Below are 13,239 nucleotides of genomic sequence, written 5' to 3' on the forward strand. Positions count from 1 at the left end.
TAAAATCTTATATATATTTTGCATTCAGTTATGATGAACTTGGTGCTCTAATAATGCAAAATGTTATTCCTCCAAAAGAATTCAATTCTTCTTATTACTAAGCCTGTATTACATGAAACTGTACTCAGTTATTACTATATATTAATTATAATCAATAAAATTGAGTGGAAATCAGTTTTCTCTCTCTTGTCATATGAGTACCTACATAATTCCTCAGTTTTGTTTGTTGACCTGCCAAGTTTACTATCTGGCCCTTTACAGAAAAAGTCTGCTGAACCCTGGTTTAAGTCAGTGGTTTCCAAAGCAGCTGTACCTCTAAATCTCATGTATTAAGAAGTGCAGCACTGTTTCACCCATAACTTTTTAGTTACACAGGTGATTCTGCTGCCCAGCTATGTTGGCACCATTGGTCTATAATTAATTACTCCATCTCTGATCCTCTTATAGCTGTAACCGCAATTATCCTAACTTCCAATCGGGAGAAACAGAGGATTAATAAGCACAGAGTGCCTACAATTAAATTAAACAAGTTGTTGGCAAAATTGGGTAAAAAACCTTTAGGATTTTTGACTCCTGATTACTGGCCAAACTAATTAAAATAAAATTGACAAGCGACACAGAGAAATAATTTGGAAAAACGTGAGTATTAAGGTAGAAGAGTAAAATATTCTTCTCAGCTTAATTATAAAGGCAACATTCCTTTTGTATCTTTAAAAACCAATTAACAGTAGACCTCTGAATAAATGAATTCATTCAACAAATATTTATTGAGCACTTACTTTTATGTATGTCAAGTGCTGTTCCAGGTGCCGGGAACCAGTGAACAAAACAGACCACAACATCCGCCTTCATGGAGCTCACATTTTAGTGGATGGAAAACTACGACGTCTCTATGATACCCCTTCAAAATGGCCCAACAATGTGAGGAAACAGCCTTGGAGTCCCCAAAACTCAGTTTACCACCCTAGGAGGGAAGGTGGCGGTGCACATGCCAGGTAAGCTCTCACAGCTTGCTGGCCACAATGGCACAGCCCCGATGGAGGGCTTCAGCGAAGTGCAAAGTCTGAGGCTGGGTCATCACCACAGAGGGACAGGGGCAATGTGCCTGTGTGGGGGAATGCACACGGGAGAGTCGCCATGTTCACCCTATCCCCCAGCTGGTTCAAAGGGACAAAGGTGGCTACAGAATTTCGGCATCAACTTTCTGCTAAACCACTCACATTTTCTGTAGGAGACATTTTCTTCTATTTCCTACACAACCTCACTTTCAGACTGAGGGCTTAAAGCTCAAACATGGTTTAGAGTAAATAACGGGCCTCTTATGTTGAAGATCACTTTTATCATTCTAGAGTCTTCATTAAGGGGTGGGTGAAAGAGATGGCTGTGTCGACAGGGAATGCAGACGAGATTAGTAGACTAGGGAGAGATTCCTGTGCAAATCACCTTAGTCTTCACATACTTATCCACAGCAAGATCCAGTCTCCTGACCCTCGTTGCTGATGGACTCCCTCTTATCATGTGACCAGCGAGGGGCACCACACAGGGCGATGTGTTACAGTACAAAGAAGGCATTGAGCACCTGCGCGCTGCCCGGTGCCTCTGACGCCGCAGTGAGCCGAAGGTTAAAGGGGAAAGCACGGTGAAGACAGAACAGCTTGTTCTGTGGCTGACTGCTGCGTACACGCCTACTGCTGGTTTATCAAATTATCTTCTAAAACTCCATCTTTCCCTTCAAAACACTTAGCAAACTCAAAAGGAAAAAAAAAATGCTTCATCTAGCTGGAAGTTTGGATCTTTGCCTTCGAACGGACTTTTTTTCAAGAATAAAAACTTTTGCTAAAAACGGGCTCCACGAAGGAGGAGACGCACTCACCGCTCAGCTGCTGGGCCGCGGCCAGACGGCTGGGCTTCAGGATGAACTGGCACTGCAGCTCTCGGGGCAGCTGCTCCATGAGGAAGGGCTCCTGGAGGCCGCACTGCGTGCTGCTGTCCTTCGATCCCTGCGTCAGGAGCACAGTGTCCCGAAGATGGCTCATTTTAATTCCGTAGGGATATTCATGCCCTACACAGAGGAAAATCTCAATGTAGACTTTAGGCTGATGGGCACTGTGGACATGTGTGCTACATACTAGAACGCACTGCAGTTTGCTCCTGGGACTTCGGGAATAAAGAATCCTTTTGTTGACCGAATGATCACTATGCACGCTCTTACACTTGGAAACCACTACATGATGCAGGTGGCCCTATCAAAGTACTTTTAAGCAGGTGGTTGGGGGCAGGGGGGAGGAGAGGAAAAAAAAAAAGCAAAAATAAGAGAGTCTTTAAAGAATATCTTCTTTGGAATGCACAGATTAGCTTGTGAGTTGCATGATGCTGACTTTTCCTACATTTGCTTCTAAGAATATTTAAAGGTATTCTAGTTCTCCTTCGACACTAACTGTATCTGTAAATCTTCAGCAAATCCTTGACATCTCTCAGCCTTAAATCCATGGATTAAAATACCACACAGCGATAAGGCTCAAATAAGTAAACTTTAATGCTTAATATCATTTAAATAGTAAAAGCAAAGGACTATTTCAAGCATCACTATTATCACTATTATTCAACACAAGATGTCTGTCTGAAAAAGACATTTTGTTACTTCTTATTACTTAAGTAATCAGAGTTACTTTAGAGCCTAGGGGCTGGTTTATGTGATTTACACTTTCCTCCCACTGCTGCCCTCTGAGGGGGGTATTCACAGGCAATAATCAGAAGGAAGACTCCAGGGGATTAGAAATACAGAAACAGGATTCAAAAAGGAATCTGCAAACAAAAACTAAACTCTGGAAGTCTGACTGCTCTTTAGTCTTCTCAGTGGTTGCATTTTCTTCATTGACACCTTTAAGTTCCACTGTGCTGTAGATCTGCATTTTTGTTAAGTACAGAGCATAAGTTCTCTTCTATTCCTAATTTATCACTGGACGTCACTCTGTGAACTCTTCCATTTCCAGCATTATATCCAGCAGGGGATATAATACCAGTGTTCCAATGATAGCAAGCTCTATAGCTGCTTTCACAGATTAAGGCCAAAACACGAGCAGCTAGCAGCCAAACTACAACAGAAGTTTCCAAGGCACATTGAAATTTACAATGGAGAATCCCTACTAAATCATGTTCCCTGGTTGGTTGGTTGGTTATTTATTTATTTATTTAGTTAGTGCAAGTTAGCAATCAAGCTTGAAAGTACCCTCTAAATAGTTTTAATTAATAGATTATATTAAAACAATTATTTTAAGTATTTATTTGATTTTTAATTACAACTTTGTTGCTCACAGATTTTTACAAAAATGACCCCATTAAAAAAGAAAACAAATGCAGTGAATTTTGTCCTCAGCTGTGTGTATGACAGGTTGCTTTACTTTAAGTCTGAGAATATATATTTCACAGAGATGTTTGGTTTTAGATTATTCAGATCACTTGAAACATCCTGAATTACACAGATCTCCGAGGTAAATGAAAGGATTACATGAGATAATACATATAATACTCTTTGCACACTTTTCTGGCAGCTAGTAAGCATTTTTTTTTTTTTTTTTATTGGCAGAAATCTTCATCCTCATCATTATTACTGTTATCATCTCAGGATCTGTTACAGATACTGTCCCTTATTTTATTTGCTCTATTTCTGTTAAACCACACTGAGTGACCTTACTGATCAATAAGCATTGTTTAGCCGGGGCGCCTGGGTGGCTCAGTGGTTTTAAGTGTCTGATTCCTGACTTGGGCTCAAGTCATGACCTCAGAGTTTTAAGATTCTCTCTTCTTCTCTCTCTGTCCCTCCCTTGCTCTCTTGCTCAAAGGAAACAAACAAACAAAAACAGAAACAAAATGACCTAAAAACAAACAAAAAAGTATTTTTTTTTTTTTTTAACCTAATGGTTTTTAAACAAGGTGAGATGTAACCTAACCACAAGAAATTCCTCAGAACAAATGCTGGAAAATCTGTCTGGAGAAATAGCAAAGTACTGAAGTAGTAGCTCGCTGATAAGTCAGTGAATATTTTTAGGACTCTAAATGGGTTAATCTCCTTTTCTTTATGATGCCTGGGGCAGGTGTTGAGTATTCACTGATAAATTAAGAGGCATGACTGGATTACAGATGGTCTTCCACAGAGACAATGTAGTAGGGAGGAAAGGGAACAGAAAATTCAAGAACTGAAGATGAAAAATAAATATATAGGGAAAAGGAATACCAATACATATTGTTTTCTTACAGAAGAAGTTTTAAAAAGGTTTGCAAAATAGGTGTTTGTAAAGCGAAAAAACAGAAAGAGAAATTTACATTTCTCTTCTCACCTACACCATTAACTGCTTGAGTGGAGAGACACTCTGCCTAGCACTTAGGAAATAATTGATAGGTATTTGCTGAATAAGTGAAGAAATATTATATGAGATTTAACATTTGATGGTACTTAAATTCAGGACCCCATGACCAATTCTCGGATTCACTCAGAATTGTAATTAAAATATAGTCCTATCTTAGATTTCGAAGAAACTTACCAATAAGTGGGTATGGTGCCTCTTCTTTGCCAGAATTGACCCATAACTGGTAATCCCTCTCAGAGCCCTTGGAGATAAAAGGATTAACAATAATACTTTCATGTTTGGTATTTAAATGAGGACATATTTTTTTTGGCATTTCTATGTTTTGAAAAAAACGGGGACAGTATAAATGCTGTTCAAGTTCACGGGGTGAATACAGTTTTTGAGGATGGCGATACTAATTCCTCCAATCCATATTCCCGTCTCATCCCCGGCAGAGGACTCAGGAGTCCTGTCCTCTCTTCCTAGTGATGACCAGCGATCCGCAGACTGCAGTGGAAGAAGGCCCTCGTGCTTATGGGTAGCCCACACAAGGCAGAATTATAGGTCCCTTTACAAAGCAGAAAGCAACGTCCTGGTTTTTTCTAAAAGGCTAATTTCTTCTGTAGAGTCCTGACTTCTGCTGTGCCTCTGGACTTCTCAGAGAATACTGAACTTAATCTCCAACATGCCTCTGCAAAGACATCCTTATTATCTAGAAAGCCACGACAGTGCTGTGTCTGTGATGAAAAAGTGAAATCTCAAGGGCTGACTATATTAGCTCAGCATTTTCTGAGCAGGAGGAGAATGACCAAGAGGCTTTGAGGAGATAGGTAGCTGGCACAGTCAACACTGGTTTTATTTTGGGCAAGTCCAGTCCTGGGGACAGAAAAGGACAGGAATTCTGTCTAGAGAATAGGCCCGGTCATAGAAAACAAATTGTTCACTAGCAGAACTGTAGCCCAGCAATACTACAAATCTCACTTGAAAGAAATAATACTCAATTAAATAGACTTCACTGCATCCTCTAGGAGAGGATAAAGTAAAAATGTTTTAAATGAAGCTAGAAGAGACTGGCAATATTCAATATTCTTGCCTTTATCTTTTGATTAAAAAATCAAGGTCCTGACCTTATAATGGAGGGTCCTGGCTGTGGAGAATTACCTCTGGCCCCTTCCCCTAGTCTGTCACTACCTTCCCCATTCTCCACTTAAAAAAAATATTGCAAATACAGAGAGCAGGCAATCTGATAAAAATCCTTTCTTTTTTTTGTAGTATATTAAAATATGTTAACAATCCCTTAGAACAGTTAAACCAAAGAGCCTCCATTCCTAATAATAGGAATATTTTTGGTTTCAGGAGCTGGATCACTTTTTTCAAAGGAAAAGCATAAATAAAATGAATCATGTCGCTAATCAATCTCCCTTCCCTTCCCTTCAACTACTTGGTCTCTTCCAAGATATAAACACATGAGCTTAGAAACTAATGCAGAGGTGCCTGCTTTACCCAGTGCATATTAATCTAATTATATCTTAACTCTATTACTAACTTTAACCAAAATAAATGAGATCTCTTACCCTAAATCGTGATTTTTCTGAGTGCCTAGGGGAGTATGACAGCACTGTGTCCAAGTCAGTGGAAACAGGGCTGAGAAGACTGTGACACCCCTAAAACATCGGATGCTGCAGCACAGTAACACTGCGCCTTCCTGTCCAGAGACAATTTTACTCAAGACGTGGTGGTGGTCAAGCGCTTCCTCTCATGTCCATCCCCCTCGAAGTCACTCCCGTGAGCACAAGGCTCACGGGGCATGGTCTATATACTGGCAGGGCAGAGATGACGAGGATTTTGCAGTGTTCTCCCTACCTCATTCTCAAACACATCAATCTTCTCCATTAACTAAGTTTCAAAAACTCACCTTTGTCCCACAAAACAGAAAAAAGCAGAGCTAAAAGGAAAATGGGGGAAAATGTGGGATGTACACTAAAGTTCTTTACATTTAAGATCTAATTCAAAGCTTTTTTAAGTTTGTATGTCTGTTTATTTATTTATTGAAATTGACATCCACGTTAATTAGCATATAGTACAATAATGATTTCAGGGGTAGAAGTCAGTGATTCATCCCCTTCCTACAACATGCAGTGCTCATGCCAACAAGTGTCCTCCTTAATGCCCCTTTCAAAGCTTGTTTTTTAATTTACCAATTCATTAGAGGTACCAGTCAATTATCTTCCGGATCAGCAGCCACTGAACATGGATTCTAGCTATATGTTCTTTGTGTGTCAATTCTATCACAGAGCAAATCTTTCAGAATTCACCATCCTAAGATTGATGGAATCTTGGGATAATAGAATAATTAGGTAAAAGGGAAGACTCAGAAAAGAAGAGAAGAAAGAACAGTCATAGAGTGACACATGGGAAGGAGGTTAGAGCTTTCTCATCAGAATCTTATACCAAGAAAACTCCCCAACTGAATATGTATATAGCATATACAATAAAAAACATATTATTATCATTCCTACAGTACAGTCTAATCTTATTATGCTCTCCAGCAGATGGAAGTTTCACAATGGCAAAATAAGAGGAGCATCTAATGTTAAGGCTTTCCTGTCCTTATTTTCTCCATCTTTTGGGGACAAAACATGAATTTGGTATTGCCAGTAAATAGCTGCCTTATGATAAAAGGGATAATATTTATATGAATCTAAAGTATCAATGTTTGTTTTTCATTGAGAGTATGTAGGAGAGTAACTTACAGTTATCCCTAGCATTGGTAGTGACATGTTGATAACTTCATTTGCTGTATCTGAATTCCTTACTGTTATCGTTTTAGACTGTGGAAAAAAAAAAGAAATATAATTATAAATAAAGGGTATTAAATCAGGTGAACAAATAATTATTGTGAAATGAGTACCCAAGGGCAACTCTAGATTTCAAGCACTGACGATGTAAAGCACATGACTTAAGTAGAAAACAACCCCTTGGTATTAATTTACTTTCATTCCATTATACATTATGCCTTTTTTAAAAAATATTTTTATTTATTTCTAGGAGAGAGAGAGAGAGAGACAGAGTGGGCAGGGGAGGGTCAGAGAGAGAGGGAGACATAGACTCCGAAATAAGCTCCAGGCTCTGAGCTGGCAGTCAGCACAGAGCCCGACGCGGGTCTCGAACCCACGAATCGCGAGATCATGACCTAAGCGAAAGTCAGACACTTAACCGACTAAGCCACCCAGGCGCCTCTACATTATGCCTTTTGATAAAACACCTATTTCTCTTCATATAGGAATATGTGGCTCACAAAACAGAAGACCTTAAACAAGAAAGAAAAAGATTACGTATGAGAGAGAGTAGATGGATGACCCTCCCAGCCAGCGAGGCTGGTGGCTGTCCCTAACACATGTCCCTAACACAACATGTCATGAAGAAGAGAGAGTGCTGTACCACCTCCCACTGCTTCCTGAGCGTGGCTTCCATAGTGTGCCTTTTACACAGTGTGGGTCCCACCATCATTTTCTTTGCATGGCAAAAAGTTGAGGTAAAATCAGGATAAAAACTGGCTACAGAAGACATTTAAAGTTTAGAATTTTTTAAACCACTATTCTTTGAGAACTTTCTATATGTCAACACTGTGGCTACTGAAAATTCCAATGTTGAAACCTGCAGAGACCTTAAAACCAGTTGAGTCTAGCAAACAAAACTGAAAATTTTACAAAGCTCAATTCTGTTATCAACTCTGCTACTGAGAAGGAGACCTGGAATAGCTCTGTGCTGAATTGAATTTAGAAATTACTTCTTAAAAATAGAAAGTTTGCAGCAAACAGAGAAGGGATTAACAAGCTTTTGAAATATCTATACAGAGTTTATAGAATTCCAAGACACTTAAATATAAGTCAACGCTAGGCTATCAAAAAAGAAATATTTACTATGCACATAGGTTTTATGTGTTATAATTATCAGATGAATCAGCAATGAGGGCTGTGTCCTTAAGAGGGCTTAAATGGTACAAATAAGTAATATAAATGGAAACAAAATGACATAAAAACAAAAAATGATACAGAAATAACGCTAAAGTGAAATCCACTGACAACTCACACTTATCCTTCCATTATGGTGTTTTTCTTTCTCTATAAGCCAATTACTCGACATGACAAATTGCCTCTTAGGGTTGTTGGCTAATTGATTTTAGACTGTGCTCCCTCTAAGTCCAAGGATTATGCACAAGTGTCTGCAAAGCCAACAGGCAGGGCTTCAGGCACCCATGTCATTGTGTGTCTTCTACTGGAGTGGCACAGAATTTTATACACTGGCCTTTAACTGGAGATATAATTTCATGAAAGGCATCTACCTCTTTAAATTTTCAGTCTGAAAACCCCATCCTTAAATTAAATTTTAAAGAAATTCTCTCATGAAGTCTTTTGTAAAGTGAAGAATCTATCCTGTAATACTAATACCATCTCCCAACGTACCTGGTTTCTAAGATAATGATTTTTCTTAATATTAGACACGTATGTTCAAAACAGTAATTATAAAAAACAGTAATTAGAAGATGTGTGTTTTTCCTTGCATGCCTTTCTGGCAGACAAAACAAATGAATTTTGGCAGATAGTCCTCTTTGGCTAGTAAACAAATTAAAAAAAAACAGACAAAAATGAAAATGTGTTTTTTTCCCCCCCAATGTTAGCAGAATTCACTGACCGGTTGTATATGGCTAAAGACCACAGATAAAGAATGTTTTCCACACACACACATGCCTATTTTGGCAGGCATCACTCTTTCTGGAAGCAGGGACTCCCTGGGAGGAGCCTCTTCCCTTGAAGCAACTTCAGGGAGGAAAGAGGAGTGTGTCATATCATTGGGTTGAGGTCACCAGGGTACCAGTGATTAAGACAGAGCACCCAACCTGACTCCTCCTTGCCTGCTCTTCCAAAAAAGAGTGGGACTCTGGTCCTTTGTCAAATACACGCTTTCCATACACTGAAAATGTTAGAAGAAAATTTCAGGGGGTTTTCCACGAAGATCCTAAATGTAACCAATTGCCACAACAACTAAATCAAGGCCGGCAGAAAAACAGTGGCGGGTTTTTTTTTTCGGGGTTTTTTTTTTTTTTTTTTTTTTTTTTTTTGCTACTTTGCTATAGTAGATCTCTGTATTTCACACTGCAAAAACTTGAGCATTTTTTATGCTCACGCAGTGACATCTGGCACTCGAGTCAGAACATTTGCATAACTTTTGCTTTTGGCCAAAGTGTAAGAGTTTTATACCACATCTTTTCCCAGTGTGATCTAGAGCTGTTGTCAAGTATGGCAATGACAGTGTTGTAAAAATATCCACAAGTTTCCATTTTGTTCGCTATTGATAACATCTTGGCATTTATTCTATATTTCTAGTCATCAAATTCCACACAGTAACTAGGGATAAATAGACTTTTAATTTTTATTTGACCAAAGTGATAAAAACTGTGAGGTAGGAACATGCTGATCCCTTAAAAATGTCATCTCTCCCAGCTTATCTATTTATAAAGCCAAGGGATTCAATCCCTAAAAACTCAGAGAATGAAAAACTATCTAAAACCGCCTTCTACTTAAGAAATGGCAGGTTAGAAAAACTTGCTTAATACTAATAGGAAATACATCCTTGTGGAAATGGTCTTATGAGAAGCCACTGCAGCTGCTACTAAAAGGATCCAGAGGAGCACTAATGCCAGAGGGAGGAAAGAGACATCTGAGAAGCCATATTCTTTCCAAGTGCAAATGTTAAATGCTGTAGTGAATATGAATTTCCCTTGCTTCCCTTTCTTAAGGGTTTACTGTTCATGTACACAAAGACATACATACATCCAGGAAAATGCATTTTCCCCACAAAGGTATTTCTAAATGCCCACCTTCCATAGCACAAACACAGTCTGTTTGTTTGTCTCTGTTTTTATCCATGGTGCTCTGCTTTACACAGGGACCTGGAATTTAATTTTCTGGCTTAGAAACACTTACGTAGGCACAATTCCCAACGTCCTTGGCGAAGATTTTGAGGGGAATGGTCTTCGGGTAGTCCTTCTCTTTCTCTAGACTGATGTATCTAATCAAAAGCAACAACCCAAAACAACACCGAGTCAGATGGATTTCGCTAATGGGGCTTATCTTAAAATCAATCTATTTTACTAATATTTTCAATATACTTCTATGCTATTTTTTAAAAGACAGATGGAAAGACTCAATAGAGTCTTAATACATTATGGGTGGAAGAGGATTCAAACACTTCTCAGGACATTAGGTACAGGCACAAAAAAGAATGGGGGATCTCTTTCACTTGGGAGTTTGAGGAGCACAGTCAGGTTGAGGCACCTCTGGGGGGTGTTTTATCTTGAAAGCTTTCCTACCTTCTCTGGACAGGCCTGGAATCTTACTGACAAGTATGGGAACATAGATAACACTTCACTACATCAAACTACGATAGTGGCCGTTTAATTCCCATTTAGCTCTCCTGTTGGGTGTAAATCTTCCCTTAGGAAGGCAGTGAGGCGAGGAAGGAGGGAAGGGTTATAAAATAGGAGATGAACCCAAAATTTATCATATTCATCTGTATGCTCAAAGGTGGAGATCATAATTGATTTCTGAGGTGCTCAGCTGAAAACCCCCATATCTGGAAACTTAATACATGCTTTGAGGAAACTGTTAGCTCCAAATGGTAGGTTGGAGACATGGAGATGGGAGAGATTATGGACTAACTTCTGTCTAGAATGATCTAACCAGGTCTCAGTTCACCTTCCTAGGAAGTAAGGAATACATGAAATGAAGAGAACACTACTTACAGTAAGTATTAGCTAGTATACAGTTCAAACAATAGTTTATTTTGAGGGCAAATGAGTAATTTCTGCTAAGAAAAAGTTTGGGAACAGTTTGGGGCACATCTCTGCAGAGGAGAATTTAATTCTTTTAAGTACAAGTTAAAGATTAAAAACCTGTACACTGAAAAAATACCTCTGAAGGAGAGAGAGCCATTTGTCCTTTTGTTCCGGAGAACTGCAAAGACAATAGGAGAGAAAAATTAAACACACAACACACTTATGCTAACATATCTGAGACTGTGAATCCAGACAAAATAGCGACAGCCTGTCGTTGGGGCAGCCGTGCACTCCCACAAGCCTGACAGAGCTTGTTCTGGAGACGCCTTGGCTGGAAAATGCCCGCCAGGAAAAACTGTACAGTCTAGGCTACTTCCACTAAAACCTGTAGATGCAAGACAGGGCCACTTTCTTACTTTATGGCTCTTTTGCAAGTACAGCTCTAATTTGATCTGGAATCCAAACACCTGGCTGGTCAAACACATAGGCCAGCTATCTGATCACGAGTGAATCATTTCTCATCTCTAAGCCTGTTTCCACATCTGTAAAACGGGGCTAACTGTATGAGAGTGTTTCTGCACCTCTAAGTGTCACACAAACATAAAGTGTGCTCATTTAAAGAGATATCCGGCATATTGATGGAAATATCTTGGGCCTGAAACCAGTTTCCTGTCAGGTAAAGAAGTATTTATATATGTAAGCAGGATAATTTAGTAAATTAGTTCACATAAAACCTATTCTTAATTACTATAATCTTCTAAGATCAATTCATTTACAACTAAATCATTATTAATAATTTTTTCTGGGGCGCCTGGGTGGCTTAGTCGGTTAAGTGTCCGACTTTCCGACTTTCGCTTAGGTCATGATCTCGCGGTTTGTGGGTTCGAGCCCCGCGTCGGGCTCTGTGCTGACTGCCAGCTCGGAGCCTGGAGCCTGTTTCAGTCTGTGACTCCCTCTCTCTCTGACCCTCCCCTGCTCACGCTGTCTCTCTCTCCTAGAAATAAATAAAACATTTAAAAAAAATAATTTTTTCTGAAGTTACTGCTACGTTTAATTCTTAAGCTAAAAAAGAATTCAATGTTTATTTCTATACAGTCTTGTTCCTCACTAGCTTTTAAAGTCATATTTCTAATCTTCTTAATGAACTTGGAAACTCTAGTTATTTTGTTCCAGAAAAATATACTTAACAAGTATTTGTAATTTGTTTCTAACTCAGTTGCTTAGCAATTTTCTCCACGTGCAATCTCCTAGGATTTGTCATCAGAAAGTATATGACATCTCTTTTACCAGTGACCATACAATTTTCATCTTCCACAATTCTTTACAACCTTTTGATGTATTCACCTTTCTTAAACAGAACATCTTCTATGTTCATTTGTGTCAAACCTTAGATTTACAAAAAACTGTGTTTAAAAATAGGTGAGTGTTCTTTAGAACTGTGAACTTTTTTCAAAGCAGTTAAAGAAAACTGCCCCTTTACAACACTTAGTAATTTTTCTTAACTTTTTAAAAAAATTAAAACAATTTTTTTAATGTTTACTTTTTTATTTTTATTTTTTTTTTTTACAAATAGTTTATTGTCAAATTAGTTTGCACATAACACTCAGTGCTCATCCCCACAAGTGTCCTCCTCCATGCCCATCCTTCCCTCCCCCCCACATCCATCAGTCCTCAGTTTTTGTCAGCATTCAAGAGTCTCTCATGGTTTGCCTCTCTCCCTCCCCCCCCATTTCCCCTCTTCTTCTCCCCCTTGTTCCTCAGTTAAGTTCCTCCTAATCCTCCTATACGTGCAAACATATGATATTTGTCCTTCTCTGCCTGACTTATTTCGCTCAGCATAACACCCTCAAGGTCCATCCATGTGGCTACATATGGCCAGATTTCATTCTTTCTCATTGCCATGTAGTATTCCATCGTATAGATAAACCACATCTTCTTGATCCATTCGTCCGTGGATGGACACTTAGGCTCTTTCCATGTTTTAGCTATTGTGGAGAGTGCTGCTATGAACATTGGGGTACATGTGCCCCTATGCATCAGCACTCCTGTATCCCT

General features: G+C 39.0%; 1 protein-coding gene across 1 annotated transcript in view; it reads right to left on the minus strand.

The window, feature by feature from the left end:
- The window catches only part of ARHGAP20 (Rho GTPase activating protein 20), a 139,774-nt gene that overhangs the window by 25,656 nt on the left and 100,879 nt on the right, over positions 1 to 13,239 (minus strand). Inside the window, exons 5-9 of the mRNA XM_039229243.1 lie at positions 11,321 to 11,362; positions 10,334 to 10,418; positions 7,100 to 7,177; positions 4,542 to 4,608; positions 1,874 to 2,062 (exon numbers count right to left, since the gene is read on the minus strand). Coding sequence (XP_039085174.1) covers positions 1,874 to 2,062; positions 4,542 to 4,608; positions 7,100 to 7,177; positions 10,334 to 10,418; positions 11,321 to 11,362 — 461 coding nt within the window. The remainder of the gene's footprint in view (positions 1 to 1,873; positions 2,063 to 4,541; positions 4,609 to 7,099; positions 7,178 to 10,333; positions 10,419 to 11,320; positions 11,363 to 13,239) is intronic.

The sequence above is a fragment of the Hyaena hyaena genome, unplaced genomic scaffold, assembly GCF_003009895.1.
Source record: "Hyaena hyaena isolate Hyena2069 unplaced genomic scaffold, ASM300989v1 scaffold_36, whole genome shotgun sequence".
NCBI classification, from domain to species: domain Eukaryota; kingdom Metazoa; phylum Chordata; class Mammalia; order Carnivora; family Hyaenidae; genus Hyaena; species Hyaena hyaena.